Raw genomic sequence first — 22,809 nt, forward strand, 5'->3', positions numbered from 1 at the left:
GTTGAGGCTGGGCACCAAGACTCAAATCAAACATACAAATGAGATGAGATGATAAATCTTAACTTTCCCCTCTTTTCCTATCAACCATCAGCTATTAGCACATTACCCAGAGAAATTATCATCTTTTCTCACATCAAGGCATTCCTGTGGATGTTAAAATTTAAAACTTTTCACGTAATGAAATGAGTGTGTCCTTGCACACATATTCTGAGTGTTCAGAATCTGGTAGAAACTTTAAAAAAATATCTTCAGTAGGTAACTCCAGTAATGAAGTAAATTATGGTTATTCTTTTAACATTCACTTTCTATTGAGTTGCTTTTTGTTTCACCAATAATTTTTCTTAGAAACCTGAAGCCTGGGAGTTGTTTTCTTCTTCATCTGTGTGACATTGTACAAAATACTAAATGTCTCCAAGTCTGCTTTATTGTCTGTGAAAGAGAGACCAATATCTACTTCTTGGAATTATTATATCAGGGAACATAATACATGCAAAATTCCCGAGCAAAAGTCCTGGCATTTTATAGATGTGGAATTCAGAATTGTTTAATTTAGATTTCAATTTACTTTGCTAGAGATATTTTTAAAATAGGTTTCATCATAAACTCTTTATAGACTGGAAGTGTTCTTACTGAGACATAGAGCTTGGGAGCTCAGCAAATTGACTTAGATGCCAAAACAATGACAGTGTTTTAAATTAGAGTGTGACCTATCGGAAGAGATTTTTATTCACAACATGAGTAGGTACTGAATAGGCTCATTAGTTCCTCATATGTTTCTTTACTCATTCAAGAAGTAGCTATTGAGTGCCGACTGTAGTGGTTGGTGGGTATTTTGTTCATTTGCACAGTGTTTAGTCTACATTTAGAATGAAATTTCAAGCCCCACTCCGATTGTTCATTCTTCATTCAGACAGGGTTTTTTTGCTTCTGAGTAGCAGTGGCATATCACATTCTGAAGCAAATATCTAAAGCCATTGACCACAAGCAATAATACTTAGAGGCCACTTGTGCCATTGACCAGTCATTACAGGCCTTCAGCCTGTGGCCCTTGGTCCTAAGGGGGCTGTGGACATTCCTGGGCCACCTCAGAGAGGGCCCTCCACCTTCCTGGGAGACCTGAGGCACTCTCTTACCTGCTTATTCATTTTTTTACAGGATTGTGATGATTCAAGACTGAATCCATTTTTTCCAGACCATGTACCAACAAATTTTACATACCTAAGATTCCCCCAAATTGAGGTTCTGTGAAACTACATCGGCCCTAGGGGGGAAAAAAAAAACAGAGGAAGGGAGGGAAGGCAAAAAAATAATTTTGTCAAAAATCAGTAACCCTTCTATTATTTATAGATATAAAATGTACTTCCTTTGTGATCCTAGAGAAATCTCATAGCATAGTTTGAGCATCTGGAGTTATTTAGCGAGTGTTTTAAATCCCTGTTGACTTCTATACTCTGTGCCCTTGGGCAAATAATATATCTTTCCTAAGACTGTTTCCTGTTTACAAAATTGAGATAATAAAAATACCTACCTAATAGTGTTATTGTGAAGATACAGTTTGATATTATATGTAAAGCACTCAAAGTAGTAATAATAATTGCTTGATAAATGTCAGCTATTGGTAATCTTGGCCTCGGTTTCCACATCTCTAAAATGAGGAGTCTCGAGTAGAAAGAGAATCACCAGACTACCCTGTAGCCCTGGTTCTTTACATTTGATTTTCCCCTCTCTTTAAAAATCAGGTTCATCCCTGACACAATCCATATGGTAAAGTTGTAGAAGGTTCTAGAAATACCTCAGTATTTACTATGGATACTGGGGGGAGAAACAAACCATCATATGGTTATTGGGTTATCTACCAACTCATCAGTTAGGCAACCAATAAGTAATTATTTAGAGATAAGCATTGTTTCATCAGACAATCTGAGGTGAAGTTCAGAAAAGAAAAATCAGTAGACCCTACCCCGTCTCACTGAGAGAGGAAATATGCACCTATGATATAAATAACAACGTACAATAAACTTCAACATTTTGTGATATAGACAGAGAATAAGTCAACAAAAACAATTTGGGGCAAAATGTATAGCAAAATATTACAGTGAAGACAGCAAGTACAAAGGGAGTTATAGAGAGAAACTTTTGAATTGTAAAAAACACAAAAATTTCCAGAGGTCAGAAACCCTGCAAAGAATACCTTTCAGGCGTCTCCTCCATATAGCTGTGCCATTGCGTTTGTAATCCCAGACAATACCCTGTTTTCTGAAGTAATTAACAATGAGTGAGTTTTAGATGGTGATCAATATCAAAGGGATTCATTTTGCTGGTTGCGTTAAAGGGGCAAATTTCCTCATGTCTCATATTCTATTTTTAGAATAGCTTGAAGTTTATTAATTATTTTCCTTAGAGGGAGAAGAAAACCATGTATTTTCCCAGCCAAGGAATCCAAATATTTTATAATTTCCTTTGCTCCACTCTGGCTTTGACTGTGGCTTTGTTCCAAGTTGCTTATATCCAAGAGTAGTGAAAAGGAAAAAGAACCATGAGGTGACCCAGTTGTCCTTTGCTTCTCTCCCTGGAGGGCACACTTGCTGAAACGGTCTTTTTTCATCCTCCACACAGGTGGACATAAGTGTGTTCTCTTAATAGCAAAAGGAATAAACCACATCAAATAAATGGAAAGTTTAAAAAACCCACAAAAACACAGTCACAACTAAAAAACCCTCTGGAGCTGAAGAGAGGGTCATATAAATGTAGCACACCTCTTGGCAAATGACTTTACAACATTAGTATAAGATCTGAGGCTGAAGTTCTCTTTTACATACTTGACCTTCAGCCATCAGAGTGATTTAGCTGAGTCTCTAACATACATTACAGCACTACTCCTCCATAATTTCCCAACCTCCACGTACCCTGATTTTGAGTTTTAGTGCCAGGGAGAACTGTCATCCAGTTTTTAGAAAGACGGTGGGAACTGTCAAAGGAGATTTTAACATAAAGGGTAAAGCAAAAGGTAGGCAGCACGATAAGGAGCTGAAGCCAGAATGATGTAATCCCTGGAGTATCCTTGTATTTGAGAACCTCATGATCTCCTAGGATGGGTGATGTTCTGAGAAAAATGTGTGAGCTGCTTTGTCTGGGTTGCAAAGGATGGTGGAGGAGATTCTGAAGACACTGCATTCTGCCGCTGACATTTCCTTTCTTTGGTGTAGGAGACAGTAACCTGGCCCCGCAGCTAGCAGTTCTCTGTGGCAGAGAGATCCCTGGACCCATCCGGTCCACTGGAGAGTACATGTTCATCCGGCTCACCTCGGACTTCAGTATAACTGGAGCGGGCTTCAATGCATCCTTTCACAAAAGTAATATGCTCGTTTTTTTGTGTGTCATGTCATGTCATCTCACCTCATCATCTCTCTCTCTCTCTCTTTCTCTAACATACTCTGCTTATTTTTCACGTGGTTCTCTACTGAGTCTGATCCAAAAAACAGTGGCCAAGTGGTACATAAGGATCCTCTGCCTTCAGGTCTCTGGGTGGGACATCTTCCCCTCCCCCTGCCCAAAAAAGGGAGGTGTGTTCTGGTAGGCCCAAGAATGAGATCTTTAAAACAATTTTTCACCCTAGCCGAGGGCTTCAGCTAGAACAGAACTAGACAGCACGTATCCATAACACATCGAAGGAAAAATAAGTCAGAGTAATCTTCAGTCTAAGAAATAGCCAAAGGAAAGCAAGATATCTTCAGAAAGCTCGTGGTTTAAACAACTCATTGGAGGGTTGGCCAGAAGAATTTTTTTCTCTTGGAATATAAGTTTGATGAGTCAGAGAATGTGCACAATACATGGGATAAAATGGGAAGTCCAATAATAAGTTTAAAGCCAAACAAGATTAAAATTAAAGAAGTAGTCCATGAAATATGGAATATTGAAAGACGCTCATGCTTTTAACCAAAAAACATAATTTTAAAGTAGACTCTCGATATAGACATTAAAAATTTATCTAATATTTTCCTGCACTGTTATATATGTCCTTTACAGAGTAGGGAGCAATGGAAGATAAATTATCTTCTTCACACTCGGGGAAGCAGGCTGCATAGTGGTTTAAGAGAATGGGCTTTGAAATTAGACTTATGATAAATTTCCACCTGTGATTTCAGTGGTTGTGTGAACTCGCTGCACTCCCTTGTTGAGTTGCTCAGCCCCTGACAATGGGCAAATTAATGCCTGCTCCCTCCATCCACTCTCTTCTTCCTCTTCCAACCTCTCTCTCTCTCCTGTTCATGTGTCTGACAGATGTACGTGTGCATGTATAAATGTACATAAGTGTGTGTGTGCACGTGCACACCCACATGCTGGACGGCTGCATGTCTGGAAGGTATTTCCAGTTTAACATGTGAAACCTGAACTCTTGCTTTCCCACCCCCTTCCACCCTCCAAACCTGCTCATTCCACACTCTTCACTATCTTGATAAATGGAAAGTACATTCTTTCTAGTTGCTTAAGCCAAAAATCTTGACGTCATTCTTGATCCTTCTCTTTCTCTCACCCTGCGTCCTAGCCATCAACAGATCACAATGATTCTACCTTCCCAATATATCTAGAGCCCAGCCACTTCCCACCTTTCTCCTGCTACCACCCTAGTCCAGGTCCTATCTATCATCTCTCCTTGGACTCAGGCAGTCATCTTCTTATTGGACACCCTGCCTGTGCGTTTCCCTGCCTGCCCCCCTTACAGTCTAAGTATCGCAGACAGAGCGATGCTTTTAAAATCTAAGTCAGGTCGTGCCATTCTGATGCTCAAAACCCTTGAATGTCTTCCTATCTTACTCAAAATAAGTCCTTTCAGTTTCCTGAATGACCTAGCCCTGCTTTCTTTGGGATCACTCACTGTTGTCTCATTAATTCTGACTTACATGATGTACCACTCAAGCCTCTACACCAAGTGTTTTCTGAACTGGAACCCTCTTCTCTCACAAAGCCGTATGGCTTGATCCCTCATTTCTTCAGGTCTCTGTTCAGGTGATACCGTAACACCGTAGCCTTCTCTAACTTCCCCAGACAATACTATGCCATTCTCCCTCCCCCTATTAACTTTTCTTTGTACAGTTTATCCCCATCCCACATATTATATATGTGTTTATTGTATGTCTTACTCATCTATAAAGTAAGCTTCTGAAAGTAATTTGTCTCTGTTGCTTATTTCTGTATCCTGATCTTAGGAGAAACCACAAAATGAGTACCCGGTCATCTGTGCTCAACAAATGGTTGTTAGGCTAATCATTTCTTATACTTTGGTCCCAGTTAGTTTCAAACCACATTTCTATTGCCTACACTTTAAAAATCCTCAAGAAAAACAGGAAAGCATAAAAATCCCATTGTAAATGTCACTTAAATAAATTACATTTGTTTCTTCTTGGAAAGGTTGTGGTGGATATTTGCATGCAGACAGAGGGATTATCACATCCCCTCAGTATCCGGAGACCTACAGTCCCAACCTCAATTGCTCTTGGCACGTTTTGGTTCAGAGTGGTCTGACCATTGCTGTCCATTTTGAACAGCCCTTCCAGATTCCAAATGGAGATTCTTCTTGCAGTCAGGGGGACTACTTGGTGGTAGGTCATGCTTGCTACCTTTTCTGATTATTATCTTTGCAGTCTTCATTCAAAAAACAAAATGGTGATTCTTCTCTCCTGGGACATGAATTGATAGGACTTGGGCACTCCATCTCTCTCAATATGAAGGAATTTATGCAATTTTAATTTGTGTTCCTAGCTGAAAAATGGACCTGATATCTATTCTCCACCCTTGGGACTCCATGGAGGAAATGGTCATTTTTGTGGCAGTCATCCTTCCTCCACTCTGTTCACCTCAGATAATCAAATGTTTGTTCAGTTTATTTCTGATGCTAGTAATGGAGGGCAAGGATTTAAGATCAAATATGAGGCAAAAAGTTTAGGTAAGTATTTTCATAAAGCATAATGCCCATATTTTTCCTGCAGTTGCTTGGTCTTCCTTGTTTAAATAGATCTGAGGAAAAATGTGTGAAGTTTTCTTTTCTAAAGTAAGAATAATAATTTAACAAGAATAGCTACCTGTTTTCAGGTATTTTACTATATTCTTGATACATTCAGTATCTCATCATGGCTACTTTTTAAGGAAGGTATCATTTCAATTCTACAGATAAGTAAAATGAGGCTTAGATTTTTTCCAAGAGTACTTATCAAGAGAATGAATAAGGTAAAATTCTCCATAAGTATAAATTAAAATGATCTTACAGATACCCTGAAATTTCTTAGTCCTTTCTATTATACCATGTCTAATTATAAGTTACATTCAGTTATGGAAACATTGTAAGAATGATAATTACATTGTTTTATAATCATTTGTATGCTTTCTTTTAAAATGAACACATATTCCTCTGATTCTGTTATTACCCACTTAATTATATATTACAGTGGTGATCTTTAATTACCTTTGCTTAATTACACTTGATTAAAATTATATTTAATTCTGCTGTAATGACTTAATTTTATGACATTTATTTTTATATAATGTTTAATTGAATAAATAAGTAAATAAGCATAGTTTCAAAAGAGAGTAATGTTAGCAGAGAATAAATCTTTGCTTTCCCCCCCAAATTAGATAATATGGATTTCAGGATAATCATAAGACCACAATCCCAGATTCCTGAGTATATTTTTAAAAACATATTAATCTAAATTTTATATATCTATATAAAATCTAATATAATCTAATAAAAAAATCTAATTTGTATATCTATATTTTACTGCATATTCTCTAAAATATGAGATTTTAAAATGTCAGCATAATTTGTTTATTCTGGAAGAGGAGAAGAAATATGAGATTTTAAAATGTCAGCATAATTTGTTTATTCTGGAAGAGGAGAAGAAATAAGGGTCTACCAAATGACACAGAAAATCATCTAATAGCTTGGGTAGGTTCCATGATTACTGGGAATGTACTTCTGTTACTTCCCACTACATACAGCTCTGGCACTTGGAAGGAGCCTTTAAAGACAGCTCTGTGAATACCAGCACCATTACTTTATAGGTTGAGAGTTTGTTACCCCTCTCTATCTCGAGATCTGCTGAGCTGGGCTGCTGAATCCTACGTGGGCAGAATGTCACTGGGCACTGAGGCTTTGTAGAGTAACAGTGCCTTATGTCTAGTGAGTAGACATCAGCTGGTCCCACAGAACTCTACTTTCTCATGATAGAATCTTGAGTTACAGTCTTAAATTACATTTTTAAAGTCAATATTTGGTGATAATTCAGGTACACTAAGGGTTTATTTATAAACGCTACGATTCTTTTATTCCTTTGTGGACCCTCTTTTTGTATAAGAATGGTATGGCCATTACCTGCTCCCCATCTTTCTGCCTTTACTATTAGACTTAAAGTTCTTTTGATTTCAAAACCTATTGTCCATTCACAGATGAGTGGATAAAGAAGATGTGGTATATATATACACAATTCAGCCTTGAAAACAGAGTGAACTCTTGCCATTTGGGACAACATGGATGGACCTAGAGATTATTCTGCTAAGTGAAATAAGCCAGTCATAGAAAGACAAATACCATTTGATTTCACTTATATGTGGAATCTAAAAAACAAACAAACAAACAGACTCTTAAATATAGAGAACCAACTGGTGGTTGCCAAAGGGGAAGGGGTGGGAGGGGGATGGGTGAAATAGGTGGTGGGGATGAAGAGTTACAAACTTCCAGTGTCTGGAAAACACCTGGAAAGAGGCGCCCAGGGACCAAAAGAGGAATGGTGTGAGATAAAAGGAGGAGGAGCTCAGTGTCCAAACAGCTGGGGGACAAAAATTGAAAGGAGAGAGAGATGTGATCAACTAGGTTAAATGCTGTGGACATAAAATAAAGATGAAATAGATGCTTGGGTGAGGCAACCAGAGTGCTTTGATGGGGTTGAAAAGTGAAGGGGGAAGGAGGAAAGAGGGCGGTGAGAGCAGAGAAGGTGAGTGTATCTGACTTGAGCATGTGATGAGTGGGAGGATGTGAGGAGCAGGTGAGAGTGGGGGAGGGGAGGGGGCCAGGATTGAGAGAGAGGGGGGGAGAGAGAGAGCACACAGGGTAAGGGAAGGGCCTCCATAGAGCACGGTCTCTGAGGAGACAGTGGAGTGGGAGGCCGACCCGATGTACAGGAAGACGGTGTGCAGGGGAAGACAAAGGAGGCAGAGATGCGGATACGTTTCTTAAGGGCGGTAACCAATTGCGGGAGTGTCCTCATCTGATTTCTTCCATCGTACTCTGAAGGAGAACTCCTTCAGTGGTGTGGTGAGGCTCCAGAAAGAGTGGGGGGAATAAGGGTTGAGGGCAGAGAGTCAAGTCTCACAGAGCTGTTATATTTCTGTGAGAAAGTAGGGTTGCTTGCAGTGTTGAGGGTGGAGGCACATGTTTGGAGGCCTTGATTTCCGCAAATGGTTTGAATAGCATACAATCTTGATACTGGGTTTTTTTGCAAGGTGAGTCTAAAGGAAGGGCCAAGAGCAAGGGAGTTAAAGGCAGTCAGAAGAGTCTGCAGTTTAGGGGTTCAGAGACAAGAAACATTCTGGGTAATGGCAAAATTCAGGACCATAAGTGACTGAATGACAGCAGAAATAAATGTCAAGATCCATGTATCTGTGAGGCTAACTTATAGGTTCATTTCATTGGTGTTGTAAGCACCCGGTTTACTCTGGCCTGGATTGTATTTTCACATACTTTGGTTTTTTAGAAAAGAAGTGTAAAAAACCCATTTGTCTTCTCCCAGAAACTGGCTAATAAATTCTCTCATCCCGGTTATCTCTTACTCTTCAAATGCATCTCAATCCTGAAGAAACATAATGAGCGAATGCCCACAGAGTTATGCAAATATATATCTGCTTAGTCTTTTAAACCTCAAGATCCCAGCTCCGCATCTTTCTATTGAACTGCCCAGTCAGTGGGAAGTTATAAGTGCTACTGCATTCATGTGCTTATCTCTGTGGCAGATGTATACTAATGCTTCCATGATGTTCTGCTGCATGCACTGTGCACCAGAAGCATTTTGTTGGCTTTAAGGAAGAGAGAAATTTTCTAAGAGAATTTACAGTTGGGCAAATTAGAAAGTGACACACTTGGTAGCTCCCCTGATAGCAAATTCAGAATCTATTTGCTTAAAAAGAGAATGAGGGTAAATCCAGATGAAAGGAAATTGAGGTTGGAAATACAGATAAAGAGACTTTAAAAAATGCCAGTGGGAAGTCTAGACGTGATGCTGTGCTCACCACAGGTGTAATCACCATCTGCTCCATACAACGCTCTTACAATACACTTGGCTGTATTCCCATGCTGTACCTTTTATCCCCATGACTCATTCCTTCCTAACTGGAAGCCTGGACCTCCCACTTCCCTTCACCCATCTGGCCCGTCCCCCCACTCCCCTCCCCTTTGGCAACCCTTAGTGTGTCCTCTGTATTTATGGGTCTGTTTCTGCTTTTTGTGTGTGTGTTTGTGTTTTTTAGATTCCATATATACATGAAATCATGTAGACTTGTCAAATCACTATGTTGTACGCCTGAAACTAGTGTGGCATTGAGTGTCGACTATATTTCAATTTAAAAAAAAAAAAAGACATAAGACAGTGCAAAAAAAAAAAAAAGATAGTGGCATTGCATCCTCTTTCCCAGACTGTCGATTGATTTCACTGTGTTTCTCACCAGCCTGTGGGGGCAATATCTACATCCACGATGTGGATTCTGCGGGGTATGTGACCTCCCCCGGCCACCCTGACAATTACCCCCAGAACGCTGATTGCACTTGGCTCCTAGCTGCTCCTCCTGGAAAGCTCATAAGGCTGCAGTTTGAAGATCAGTTCAATATTGGAGAAACACCCAAGTAGGTCACTTCCATTTCCTTTTTCTCCTACTCAGATTTAGTATTCTCTAGCTGTCATGTTTGAGAATAATTTCTTTTCTCAGCATAGGAAATCTAAAAAATGGGGAAGGGACACGCATTACACCTTGAGCCTGAAAACATTGCCTGCCGGCCACTCTCAAATTAGCTGAGCAGGTTATGTACACGGACATTGTCCCTCCTGACACCACGCACATCCTCCGAGAGACACTGAGGATAGCTGTTTGAGATTTATGTTATCCGTTCTTCCTCCCACAGGAAAAATATAGTGTCTCTGGTAGATGAATATTTATTTTCCCAGCCTCATACTCAATGTCATAAATAATAAAGTGTCTGTTTAACAAATGGAAATTCATGTTACGTGACACTAGGGGTCACCAATGTCAGAGAAAGGACTAAGGCAAGTACCGTACAATTTCCCAACCTCTCTTTAATGAGAATTCTTACGGGATTACAAACCAGGGAGTAAGCCTTAACTGCGTTGAATACAAAGAGAATAACCATACTGACTGAAAAGAAACCCCTGAATTTTTCTCTTCATTTAACAAAAGTATGTATACATTTGCGAGAATATGTGTACAGTACAAAACTTAGTACAAGAGCTTTTGCTTACTATTTACGGGCACCTGATATAATGCCACGGTCCCACTCAGTGAGCATTAAATGGCTGATTGACTTTCTTAAGAAATACTGGGTAAATACTCGCTCACTTTTATGGACACAGAACATTCCAGCTGAGACTCTCCACTAGCCTGGGTGGCAGGGCTGTCAAGAGAGAATTTGTCTTTGTTGCAAGAGATGTGCCCTATCATCACATGAAACAAAGTACTTCTTGTTTTGAAATTCCTAGGCACTAATTTGAGAATGACTTGTGTATTTGTCAAACGAATGTGGAGGGAAGACAAGTAAACATTCTTTTTTTTTTTTTTTAAGATTTTTTTTTTATTTATTTGACAGAGAGAGACGCAGCGAGAGAGGGAACACAAGCAGGGGGAGTGGGAGAGGGAGAAGCAGGCTTCCCGCGGAGCAGGGAGCCCGATGTGGGGCTTGATCCCAGGACCCTGGGATCGTGACCTGAGTCGAAGGCAGACGCTTAACCGACTGAGCCACCCAGGTGCCCGCATCATTGGGTTTTGATGTAGTGTTCCATGATTCATTGTTTGTGCATAACACCCAGTGCTCCATGCAGAACGTGCCTTCTTTTTTTTTTTTTAACTGCTTTTATTTTTATTTTTTTTTTAATTTTTTAATTCTTTTTTTTTTTTAAAGATTTTATTTATTTGAGAGAGAGAGAATGAGAGACAGAGAGCACGAGAGGGAAGAGGGCAGAGGGAGAAGCAGACCCCCTGCTGAGCAGGGAGCCCGACGCGGGGCTCGATCCCAGGACCCCGGGATCGTGACCTGAGCCGAAGGCAGACGCCTAACGACTGAGCCACCCGGGCGCCCCAGCATTCTTTGATGTGGTACATATAACACCTGCGTTTTAGAGCCACTAATGAAAGGACATATTATGATTAGAAAAATATTATGTAGCATTCTCAAGCGACACACCACTTAAAACGATGGTCGTGGTGTCTTCTGCTACAAAAATGATGATTTAATATTGCTCTCGGAGAAAGTTGGTGAAGTCTTTATTTTGAAAATACGTCAAAGTGACAGACTTTTTTTTATATTAAATGGAATTTTCTTTCCTCTTTAGCTGCACATCCAATTACCTTGAGTTGAGAGACGGGGCTGATTCAAATGCACCAGTACTTTCCAAGGTTTGTGGGAGATCTTTGCCTAGGAGCCAGTTGTCCTCAGGAGACGTGATGTATTTGAGATTCCGATCTGACAACAGCCCCACTCAGGTGGGGTTCAAGATCAAGTATGCAATAGGTAACAACATTTTTTTTTATTTAATAAGAAAGTTATGACAGACTATAATAGAACTTTAAAAAATCACGCCATTTTTAGAGAAGTCTTTCTATCTGCCTAATTGTAATGATTGTTTTAGTGATAGAAATAAGTAAGGAATGTAAATGTTTAAAACCAAAGTCATTTATCAATTTAACATTTTATTTTGCTTTCCATTTTAAACCACTCTTTTTAGTAAACTTGAATGTTTTGTATTTTTTCCTAACTTGTTTGTGAAAACATATTCAGGTAAATCAAATTTTTGTTTCTTTCTCTTATTATGAAATCTGTATAGTATCACCTTAACTAGTAAAATGGCTTACTATTCAAACATAATCAAATAGCTATACACAGAACGGTAACTTTGAACTCATCGTTAGTGGATAATGTTTTTCCCTTACGTCTCTAGTGCCAAATCAGTCACTAGACAGAAACAAGTGTGTCTCCTCAGTGTTTTGATTTCCTTACTTTAAAAAATGAGCAATACACATGCATCCTGAAGATTTATTGTTTTATGGTCACAATTACATAGAATTCAGTATCTGGTGGGTCTGAACACTAACCAAACATATTTAATACAGTCAAAAGTTGGAAAGCCTACTGGTAACAACATTAAACCTACACCATAGGTTGTTTTATAGCCCAAGGCAAACTGTATATAATTCAATCTATCACATCCAGCTGATAAGGAAGAATTGAGTGGTAGTTTGCCAGGCCCCGAGATACCAGTTATTGCAGTGAAACGTTCATTTGATAGTTAAACCAGGAAGGCCAGGCATCACTAATCACCACTGCACCCCTTCCAGCTAAGCCCGCCTTCCATCTTCAGAATCACAGACACAGGGTAGTAGGCAGGCCCTACCAATCTATCAATTGGTTCTTGAAAGGAAACTTCCTTGCAACTAATAGCTCTTACATGGTGTCCCAGGAGGATTAATGTGATGTTACAAAATATGCCATTCAGTTTCCATTTCCCATTATTGAACTGGACTTGTGGTATCATTTCTCTTTACATCAATAGTAGATTTCAAATAATAAGGGGAACACTACTAAATAAACATTTTCAGAATTTTTAAAATGTTAATTGGCACCTAAAAGTTTCTGAATGTGCTGATTAAATTTAAAAAAAAAAGGAAAGAAAAATCTTGTAACAGAATATTGCTCTTTTCTGCAGCTCACTGTGGGGGAAGAGTGACAGGGCAAAGTGGTGTCATTGAAAGCAGCGGATATCCAACACGTCCGTATAGAGACAATTTATTCTGTGAGTGGCATCTCGAGGGTCCCTCAGGACACTATCTTACCATCCATTTTGAAGACTTTAACCTTCAGAATTCCTCTGGCTGTGAAAAAGACTTTGTGGAGATCTGGGAAAACCATACCTCTGGTCAGTGCAATATGTCTGCTGTCTTTTGGGGATGTTTATTTTCCTCATTCAGCCTCTGAAGTGTCCTCACTTCAAGAAAGGTAAAACGACATCTGTTCTTTGCCTAGAAGTGCAGTCAGCTCTGAGCAGTGTCAACTTTTCTCTCCCTGGAGTCCGACTCACAAACAGTGGGTGTCCAAAGCCCCAGGTGTCATTATATAGCTTGTCCTTATAGATCATGCTGAGAGAGCACTGTATGGAGAAGGCATCCTCTTCCCGTTGAGACCTTCCAGTGCCATATGTAGTTAATTATTTGAGGAGCATCCTGTCAAGTAAGGAGAGAGAGGGTAATGTATCTAGAAATCACGTGAGTTGGACACTCATCACTCTGTTGCCTGGAACCATGTCTTTAACCAAATGAGGTCCCTCATTGTGCTGAGATGTCTTTGCCCTAATTGGTTGCAGCTTTTGTTACACATCTTCATCTATATGAGTATGTTGATTTTGTTCATGTTTGTCCTCCTTCTCTTAATAGAGGTTAACATTTCTTCGTGGGCAGGGTCTTGTCTTTTATTATTTTCTTTGTACTTGTAGAATACCTCAAGTAGAGGTGAAATGAAATCAGTCACGTGGACATAGACATACTTAATTATTTGCCTCTCACAGGAAGTTTATTGGGCAGATACTGTGGAAACACCATTCCGGACAGCATAGACACTTCTAGCAATGTCGCTTTGGTGAGGTTTGTCACAGATGGCTCTCTTACTGCCTCAGGATTCAGACTCCAATTTGAATCCAGCATGGAAGGTAAGTTCACTGATATGTTAACTATTTATATATTATTGAGCACCTACATTGGCTAGACACTCTGCAAGGCACTGGTGGTACAATAGTTGTTGAACCAAAATGACCGCTGTCTTCTTGGACCTCACACTTTAGTGGAGAGGCAGACATTAATCAAATAGTCACACCACAGCTGTGATACAGGCCACCGAAGAAAGTGCTTTGGATGATGTTATGGGACGAGAGCTGTACACATTCCTCATCTTAAGCACACTAGTGCATTAGCCCCACAGCTGTCAGAATCGGCATTCCAAATACCCTGACATTGGTGAAATACAGATCTTATCTGAATAAACTGGGTAATTACTCTCATCTCCTGCATCGTCTGACTCTTGAGATTACTCCATCCATTGGTACCCCATATTTCTGGGCCATGATGATACAGTGCTGCCAGCGAACTGTCATCCATGGAAACATGGATTAAATATTAAATATTAGAGACAGGAAGTGCAAACAAACATTCTCTATAAGTCCTCATATACACCTAGCAATAAGTAAGAGCAATAATTTTGTCCAATGTGATAGTAAAGAAAATACTTTAGAGAACACTTCTTGTGGAAGGGATCATTTTGATTGGATTGGCAGTTTTCTTGGGTTTCTTCCCCTTCAGAGTGTGGTGGGGATCTACAGGGCCCTACGGGAACATTTACCTCTCCCAACTACCCGAACCCGAATCCTCATGGCCGGGTCTGTGAGTGGAGGATCACAGTGCGAGAAGGAAGGCGGATCACCCTGACTTTTAACAACCTGAGTCTGGAAGCTCGTCCATCCTGCAGCAGCGAGCGTGTGACGGTAAGTGTCCTGTGCAGTCAGGGATATTACATTCCATTGTTGAAGGAGTTTATTGACCTATAAATCATAGTCAGAAAACTAGGTCAGGAATATTTCCATCCATGCCTCAAACAAATCTGAAGTATTTTCGATAGAACAAAAGCCCAGTGAACTGCCATGTTATTTGTAAAACCTGTTTTAAGAGCCTATTTGTTGTCGCAACGTACATCAGGGTCATAGGTTGGATAAATTTTGAGAGCAAATGATCATTACCCATGGCAAAAGTGGGTAAACGGAGGAAAGTGAAGCCCGTGGGTAGCACATAGTTGAATAGGACCAAAGTCACAGAACAGTCACCACCAAAAGTTTTAAGCAGTTGAGTGGTCCTGCATAGTTACTGTTCTCTGCCAGAGGTGCTGAGCGACTCCTTTGGAAAAGCATGGGATGCCTGCCCTCAGTGTTGCCAAGGTCAAGTGCTTTGGGAGATGCCGTTAGCATTCTTAGCTTCCCTTAGCAAAGGAAAGCAAAGGAGAGCCGTGAGTGGGAAAGAAGATTGTAACTGAAATGACAGCTATATATGTATATATACTGGATTAATTATACATTAATATCAATGTATTTCTCTACCCAACTCAGCCTTCCTTCCGTCCTTGTCACCTCAGTCAATAACAATTCCAAACTTCCGGATGCTCAGGTCAAAAACCTCAATGTCTGTTTTGGAGTTCATTCCCTCCCACCTTATGTTGCATCCATAATCAAGTCCCACTGGCTGGATCTTTAAAGAGATCCCGAATCTAACTACTTCTCACCAGATCCACTGCTACCGCCACCACCGCTGGCTCAGACTTAATTTAACGACTTCTGGCTGGTCTCCCTACCCCCACCCTGGTGCCCCTGCTGGGTGCAGCGGCCAGCGTGATGGGTTTAAATGTAAATCACATCATGCTGCTCTCCTTGAAAATCCTCTCTTGGCCTCATCATCTCACTCAGAGGGAAATCCCAAATCTTTACAGTGGCCCAACTGGCCCTACAGTATCTGCATCTGGTTTCAAACTCCCCTGCTCTTTTGCTCACTAGGATCCAGTCTCACTGACTTCCTTTTGGGTCCTTGAATCTGCTAAGATGTTCAAAAACCCACTTCACCTGTCCTGTGGCCTCTGGACTGCACCTCCTCAGTGGTCGCCTGGTCCACTCTCTCTCTTTATACCCAGCTCTTCAAATGACCTGGTACCTGAGACGCTACGTTAAATAGATTCCACCCTGACCCATCCTGTTCCCTGCATTATTGCTTTCACAGCCCTTCACACCAACTGACATCCCATGTATTTATTTGTTTGTCTGTGTCTTGTCTGCTCCCACCACCAGAATGTAAGCTCCATTAGGACATGCTCTGCGTTTCATTCACTGCTGAATCCCCAGTAGAAACACTAATAATTGAATGAGTGAATAGCAGAAGTACTATCATTATCCTTTTTTTTTTTTTTTAAAGATTTTTATTTATCTATCTGAGAGAGAGTGAGGAAGAGAGAGCACGAGCAGGGGCTGGGGCAGAGGGAGAGGGAGAAGCAGATGTGGGGCTCCATCCCAGAACTCTGGGACCACGACCTGAGCTGAAGGCAGACGCTTAATGAATGAGCCACCCAGGTGTCCCTCATTATCCTGTTTTAAAAACAAGACACTTTTGGGGCACCTGGGTGGCTCAGTCGGTTAAATGTCTGCCTTCGGCTCAGGTCATGATCCCAGGGTCCTGGGATGGAGCCCCACATCGGGCTCCCTGCTCGGCGGGGAGCCTGCTTCTCCCTCTGCCTCTGCCTCTCCCCCTGCTTGTGCTCTCTCTCTCTCTCTCTCTCTGTGGCAAATAAATAAATAAAATCTTAAAAAAAAGACCCTTTTGTTTTCAATTTAATTGTCTCCTGTTGGGTAGTGAATTTCAAAAAACAAAACATCTTTGTATGTTAGTGTAATACTTTGTATTGCCCTAAAATGACCATATTCAAACTTCGCAATTTGCCCCCAAGTTCTAATACCTGAAGGTATTATATATATAGATACAGATATACGTATATAAGATATATCTATAGATGTATGGTATCTGAGATCATGACCTGAGCCGAAAGCAAGAGTTGGATGTGTAACAGACTGAGCCACCCAGGCCCCCTCCACTGAATATATAGAGACAAAGATGAAGTAGAAAAAAATTAACCACTCCCAGTATACCATAGTTTGATACATTTTCTTATCTTTCCTTGGCAATGAATATATTATGCAATTGCAATAATGTGGCATAAATTCATTTGCACACTAATTTTTATCTATTTTTCTGATTATAAACATAATGGATGCCTATCGAACAGATTTTGAAGAGTTCACAAAATAAAAAATATAAAAAATATTTGAAATTCTACTTACCCATTGCTAAAATTTTGATGTATACAACCGATTATTTCCCTTTGAAATTCTTTCCATAATTGAAATCGTATTGAATATAATGATTATGAGGAATCTTACCGGTAGAATTTTCACATGCCCTATAGGAAAGATAATATGAACAGTCATAGTTTCAGAACTCAAATAATAAAATAAAATTTACAGCGACAACCACACATTTTAAATCACGTCTTACTTGTCATTTTCCCATCTCTGAATCATAGACGCCAAAGGCATTTACTTTCAACTCTTAGCTACTTCTTGTGGTGTGTCTGTCATTATTTCAAAATAATATTCCTATTCTGCTACTTCTTTATTTTTTGGACTTAGGCATCATCTACCCACGTGCAACTATGAGAGATGAGGGTTTAGCTCTCTTCACAAGCCACCCCCACCACATACGCACCACAGGGCTACGCACAGCTCAGAATCCCCCAACTTCCTCCCAAAATACATACGTCACAGATTTTGTTTAAATTGCTCTTCATTGTTTACATTACCATGATTATACAGCTGTCATTCCCCACCTCACCACGTAGTGTGCTATGGTAGCGTTTGCTTTTGTTTTTCTGATTAATAACAATAATCATGTCCTTTTCTACATTGAGTTTTTTTATGCACGTATCATTAATTCTTCCACACGCTTTCACTCCAGGGGTACGTCCCCACCTTGTAAAGTACATCTACCAGTTCCTTCATTTTCCTTAGTAGTACCCTTCCTTGAGCCCTTTTCCATCAGCTGCAAGCGTGATGCCCACTGTCATGTGGGGCATTCCCTTCCCCGTCAACTTTGCACGCTCCTTCATTCCTCTCCTGGGCTGGACACCTGACTCCATGACAGGTGCATTATCCTGTCTTGGTTCATTTCCTTTTCTGGTAAGGCATTTGTTCTTGTATTTCCATAAGGAAGTGGGCATGGATGATAAGGTTTATGAGAAGATGTATACCTGGAATTATCCTTATTTTACCATTGTTCTTATATACTATATATATTAAAATATCATGTATTTGATATATTCACATATGTATATAAATATATTAATCATAATTTTGAAGTTTTATGTTGCTTCTTTTGAGATCCATTTCCTTCAGTTTCCTGTTTCCTATCTATGTATATTGATTGGTCTCTGCCTTTTACATTAGACATTTAAGGAAATGTCTAATGACCCTTGGCTGTTTATTCATATTTAAGAATGAAGTACTAAAATGCTGCTTGGAAGCTCTGTGTGCATGGGATTGTCAACTTATGGTCTTCACTGGGTTGGGGATACTTGACCATTTAATTAGGAGAAACTACAAATGTCCTATCTACAGGCCTTTTCTCCTGGGGAGGCTAAAGCTCTAACAATAAATTTCTTTTATGAATCTTTAATATCATGTCCACATTCTTCTTCTTTGAAATATATTTTTATAGGTTCAACGTTTTGTTTCTTCTTCACTCTGCTGTAAATATGGGGATGTGGCTTCCCTTTGTCCGTACTTCATCCCTCTGAGAACTTCTCACAAAAAAGCAGAGTGGGGGGGTGGAGAAAGAGAGAAAGAAAGAAGGAAAAAGAGAAAGAGAGGCAGAAAGAAATAGAGAGACATGAAGAGAGAGAGATAAAAAAGAAAGAAAAGAAGAGAAGGGAAAAGAAAAGAAAAGAGAAAAGAAAAGAGGAAGGGAGGGAGAGAGAAGGGAAACTTCCTGAGATCTATAGGTTGAGTGAAGGCAGCTTTAAGTGCACTGCCTCTAGATTAATACCTTCTCCAGCTGCCTGAGCATACAATTCCTGCAAACCTAGCTACTTATCTGACTCTGTCCAGAAGGAGAAGAGGCAAAGGTACACCCTCCAGCATGCACTACAGTGGGATATATGCCTGATTTTATTCCTGCATGTAGCAAATTTCAGAGCTTGTCCTGAATCTCAAATGCCTACTTCCTATCCCATTGTTTTCTGGGAGTTGTAGTTTCTGAGTACAGACATGAGTGGAGGAGGAAAGTGGAAATAGCACTTTGGTTGCCTCAAAAAGCAGGAGTTCATGTGATAAACGGCTGTCTGAACAATTGTTAGTCATTGTGATTCTAAGCTCAGGGCAGACACTGGTGCAAGGATAACCGCCATTGATCAGGGTTTCTGACATGTTCCATTAGCCTGCAGTTGCTGATAATCCCTTTTGATTCTGGCAATATGTTGCCCATTCCTGTTTTCAGTATTATTTAAATTTTGTCATCTTCTATTTCCTTATACATTACTTCATGGCTTGGAATCAGATTTTTTTAAAAATATTTTATTTATTTATTTGACAGAGAGAGAGTGAGAGCAGAAACACAAGCGGGGGAGTGGGAGAGGGAGAAGCAGGCTTCCCGCTGAGCAGGGAGCTGAGTGTGGGGCTCAATCCCCCCGGGATCATGACCTGAGCCAAAGGTAGACACTTAACGACTGAGCCACCCAGGCGCCCCTGGAATCAGATTTTAAATTTAATTTTATTATCACTAGTTCTTTGAACTGAAGCAAATTGTATAACCTTTCTGAATTCTACTGTCTTAATCTGGAAAACACGGATAATATTATGTGTCTAAGAGGGTATTGTGCTAATTGAATAAAGTAATACAAGTAGGCTATTAGCAAAGCCTGTCATTTTGTTGGTGCTCAGTAAGTGATAGGAAACACTGTGTCTGGTCCTGTGAGTCAGAAGACACTTGAAACCAGAAGCCCTCGCAGAGCTCAATTTAATGATCAATTATAGTAAATTAAAAAGCTCACATCTTTGTTATGGAGTGCATTCTTCTCCTTCGTATCTCTTAGTGTTAGACTCGGAATCATTATTTCTAATCGTGAGTGATTCAAATCCTTTTTTAAAAAGAGGAATTACTCAATCAGTCAATTATTGTTTAGTTACTTCTGGATCTTTCCTGAACTGTGACAACCAGGCATGCTGAAACTCCCTTGGTTTTGCACCAAAGTGGAATAATACTTTGCAACTATTATAACTATGTGCATAACTAGAATTATTGTTTAATATTTTGGAGCCAGCACTACTCTAACCCATTTTTTTAGAAATTCAAACTAATAAGAAAATTGAGACTTTGGATCTATAAGTACTTAGGAAATAACTATTATATTGATATTGAGATTGGTTTTTTAAAGCTACTTTTCAAGGCATTTTAAAATATTTGAGTTACTATATGCTTCTAGTCATCAGAGACTAATATTTAAGCCTTCATTCCAAATATCAAAGGTGCCGATACATTGTTATGAAAAGTGGTCCTTCGGTGAGCTCTGTGAACTAAGATGTAAGTGTGCTGGCCTGTCTAATTTACATTTTGAGCATGGTTTCCAGTTGCAGACGGTACTGCAGTTTTTCATTTGTCACCACATGGCAGGAGGGCATTACTGTAATACTTTCATTTTAGTGAAATGACCCTGAGGCCACAGAATGTGCTTCGGATAATATAGTGGCTTGTGGCACCGAGCAAGGAGCACATACTGTTAAGTAATTCATTTTAGCACAGTTTCCTTATAAGGAAGTGTATCCGGGCTGTGAATACAATCTTCTAGGAAACCCTCTGTCAGATGGACAGTGGGACTAAAGGTTAAACTGTTTTTCCAACAGATATTCAATGGCATTAGAAGTAACTCACCCCAGCTAGAGAAACTGTGTAGTAATGTGAACGTAAGCGACGCGATCCGATCTTCAGGAAATACAATGAAAGTCGTGTTTTTCACTGATGGATCCAGGCCATATGGAGGCTTCAGTGCTTCCTACACATCCAGCGAAGACGCAGGTAATGGAAGATGTTATAATCGTGGGCACTGCAGGGGTCCCACAGCTACGACCAACAGCAAGGAGCCATCTATTTCCCTTCAGAGATCAGAATTACACCTGGGACCTTCTACATAAAGCAAACATATATAACCAGGTAGAAAACCCATCCCAGACAGGAAAAAAAAAATGTTCTGGGTTCAGAAAGAAAGCTGCTATTGTGAGTTAAAAACTTCTAAAAATGCTTTTGGGAGAGCTTCTAGCTCAATTCCATGCAGTGCTGCCATTATTTTGGTTGCCCATTCCATAGTCTTTGGTCAGTTATTTTGTGCTTAATGAGATCTTCAACTTAGAAGGTAACTGACTCCCCAAAAGTAACTCATTTAATTGAAGATAGCCAGATTTTATTGTTTCTTAGTCATCCATCCATATACATATTTTTCCAGTGTAAATGAATGAGGGTTCACATTTGATGCAGAGTATTTAAAAGTTAAGTAAGATGGCCTTTCTGGTCTAAATATTCTCTTATTTTCTGAATTGGTGCCATTACCTAAGAGTTTTAAATTTTACAAGGAGTGGAACTGAATATTTAAAAAACCTTTAAGTTTTTTCATTGATACAAGGAACATCCATTACCATATGAAAAGGGGCAAGTTCATTGGCACTCTGGTGTTATCTGTTTGATCCAATTAAATTCTTGGGTCAAATGGAGAATTGCTAATGAGAAGCCACTGAGGCCACCACTGGAAGTTAGCTATTTCTCTAAATTAAATATTAATGAACAATAGGCTTAAGTTGGGAGAAACTGGTGCAAACCCCTAAATCCACCTAATCTACCCTACAGGAAAATAAAGAAGCTGTTTATTTTTATACATATTTCCAAACTCACAGAAATTTCCTCTGTAGTCTGCATGCATAAGCCAGCCCTTCACCCACAATCTTAACTTCACTTAGAAAAACAAATCAAAGCAATAAAAATCTTGCTGTTGTTATTTTAGTTGTTATTGCATTACTTGTATGTTCTGTTATGGCGTGAATTTCACTCTTACTTCTCTGTTGCCTTTTGTTTTCTTAGTGTGTGGTGGGTCCCTTACACATTTCCCTGAAGGAAACTTTACTTCTCCTGGCTATAATGGAGTCAGTAATTACTCAAGAAACTTAAACTGTGAATGGACGCTCAGCAATCCAAATCAGGGAAATTCATCTATTTACATTCATTTTGAGGATTTTTACCTGGAAAGTCACCAAGACTGTCAGTTTGATGTCCTTGAGTTCCGAGCAGGTGAGTTCAATCAAGGAACTTGTTCTATTTTACTTATCCACAGTATTGTTCTTATACCTGGAGGCCACCAATAATGAAGGGACTCATGTGGCTATAATATATGTACATAGAGTCCTAAAGAACTTTGGTCAGAAAAAGCTATATTTCTGTTTGTACCCAGCTGAGGTAACATGCCCTATGAACGGTGAATGAGATGGATCAGAGTTTGCAAGTAGACTCTATGTTTCAATTAAGGTGAGGCTTACCAAGAGAGATTCAGCTTATCTGTGTTCTCTCTCTTTTTTTAAAGATTTATTTATTTATTTGAGAGAGAGAGAGAGAGAGAGTGAGAGAGCACATGGTCACGAGGGACAGAGGGAGAGAGGGAGAGAGAGAGAGAGAGAGAGAGAGAGAGAGAGAATCCTAAGCAGACTCCATGCTGAGCACGGGTCCTGACACAGGGCTCGATTCTATGACCCTGAGACCATGACCTGAGCCGAAACCAAGAGTCGGACACTTAACTGACTGCGCCATCCAGGTGCCCCTCATCTGTATTCTCTTGATGAGTTCACGTGGTCCCTTCAGTGATCTTTTACT

The 22,809-nt window shown here is 39.9% G+C and overlaps 1 protein-coding gene across 1 annotated transcript in view; it reads left to right on the forward strand.

The window, feature by feature from the left end:
* Positions 1-22,809, forward strand: part of CUBN (cubilin) — a 264,463-nt gene that overhangs the window by 171,443 nt on the left and 70,211 nt on the right. Inside the window, exons 41-50 of the mRNA XM_045874338.3 lie at positions 3,207-3,353; positions 5,410-5,600; positions 5,761-5,944; positions 9,715-9,889; positions 11,607-11,785; positions 12,978-13,187; positions 13,833-13,973; positions 14,620-14,801; positions 20,802-20,973; positions 22,027-22,233. Of these exons, the coding sequence (XP_045730294.1) occupies positions 3,207-3,353; positions 5,410-5,600; positions 5,761-5,944; positions 9,715-9,889; positions 11,607-11,785; positions 12,978-13,187; positions 13,833-13,973; positions 14,620-14,801; positions 20,802-20,973; positions 22,027-22,233 (1,788 nt within the window). The remainder of the gene's footprint in view (positions 1-3,206; positions 3,354-5,409; positions 5,601-5,760; positions 5,945-9,714; positions 9,890-11,606; positions 11,786-12,977; positions 13,188-13,832; positions 13,974-14,619; positions 14,802-20,801; positions 20,974-22,026; positions 22,234-22,809) is intronic.

Source organism: Mirounga angustirostris, unplaced genomic scaffold (assembly GCF_029215605.1).
Source record: "Mirounga angustirostris isolate CCGP_5_RB_7025 unplaced genomic scaffold, mMirAng1.0.hap1 SCAF_5, whole genome shotgun sequence".
NCBI lineage: Eukaryota > Metazoa > Chordata > Mammalia > Carnivora > Phocidae > Mirounga > Mirounga angustirostris.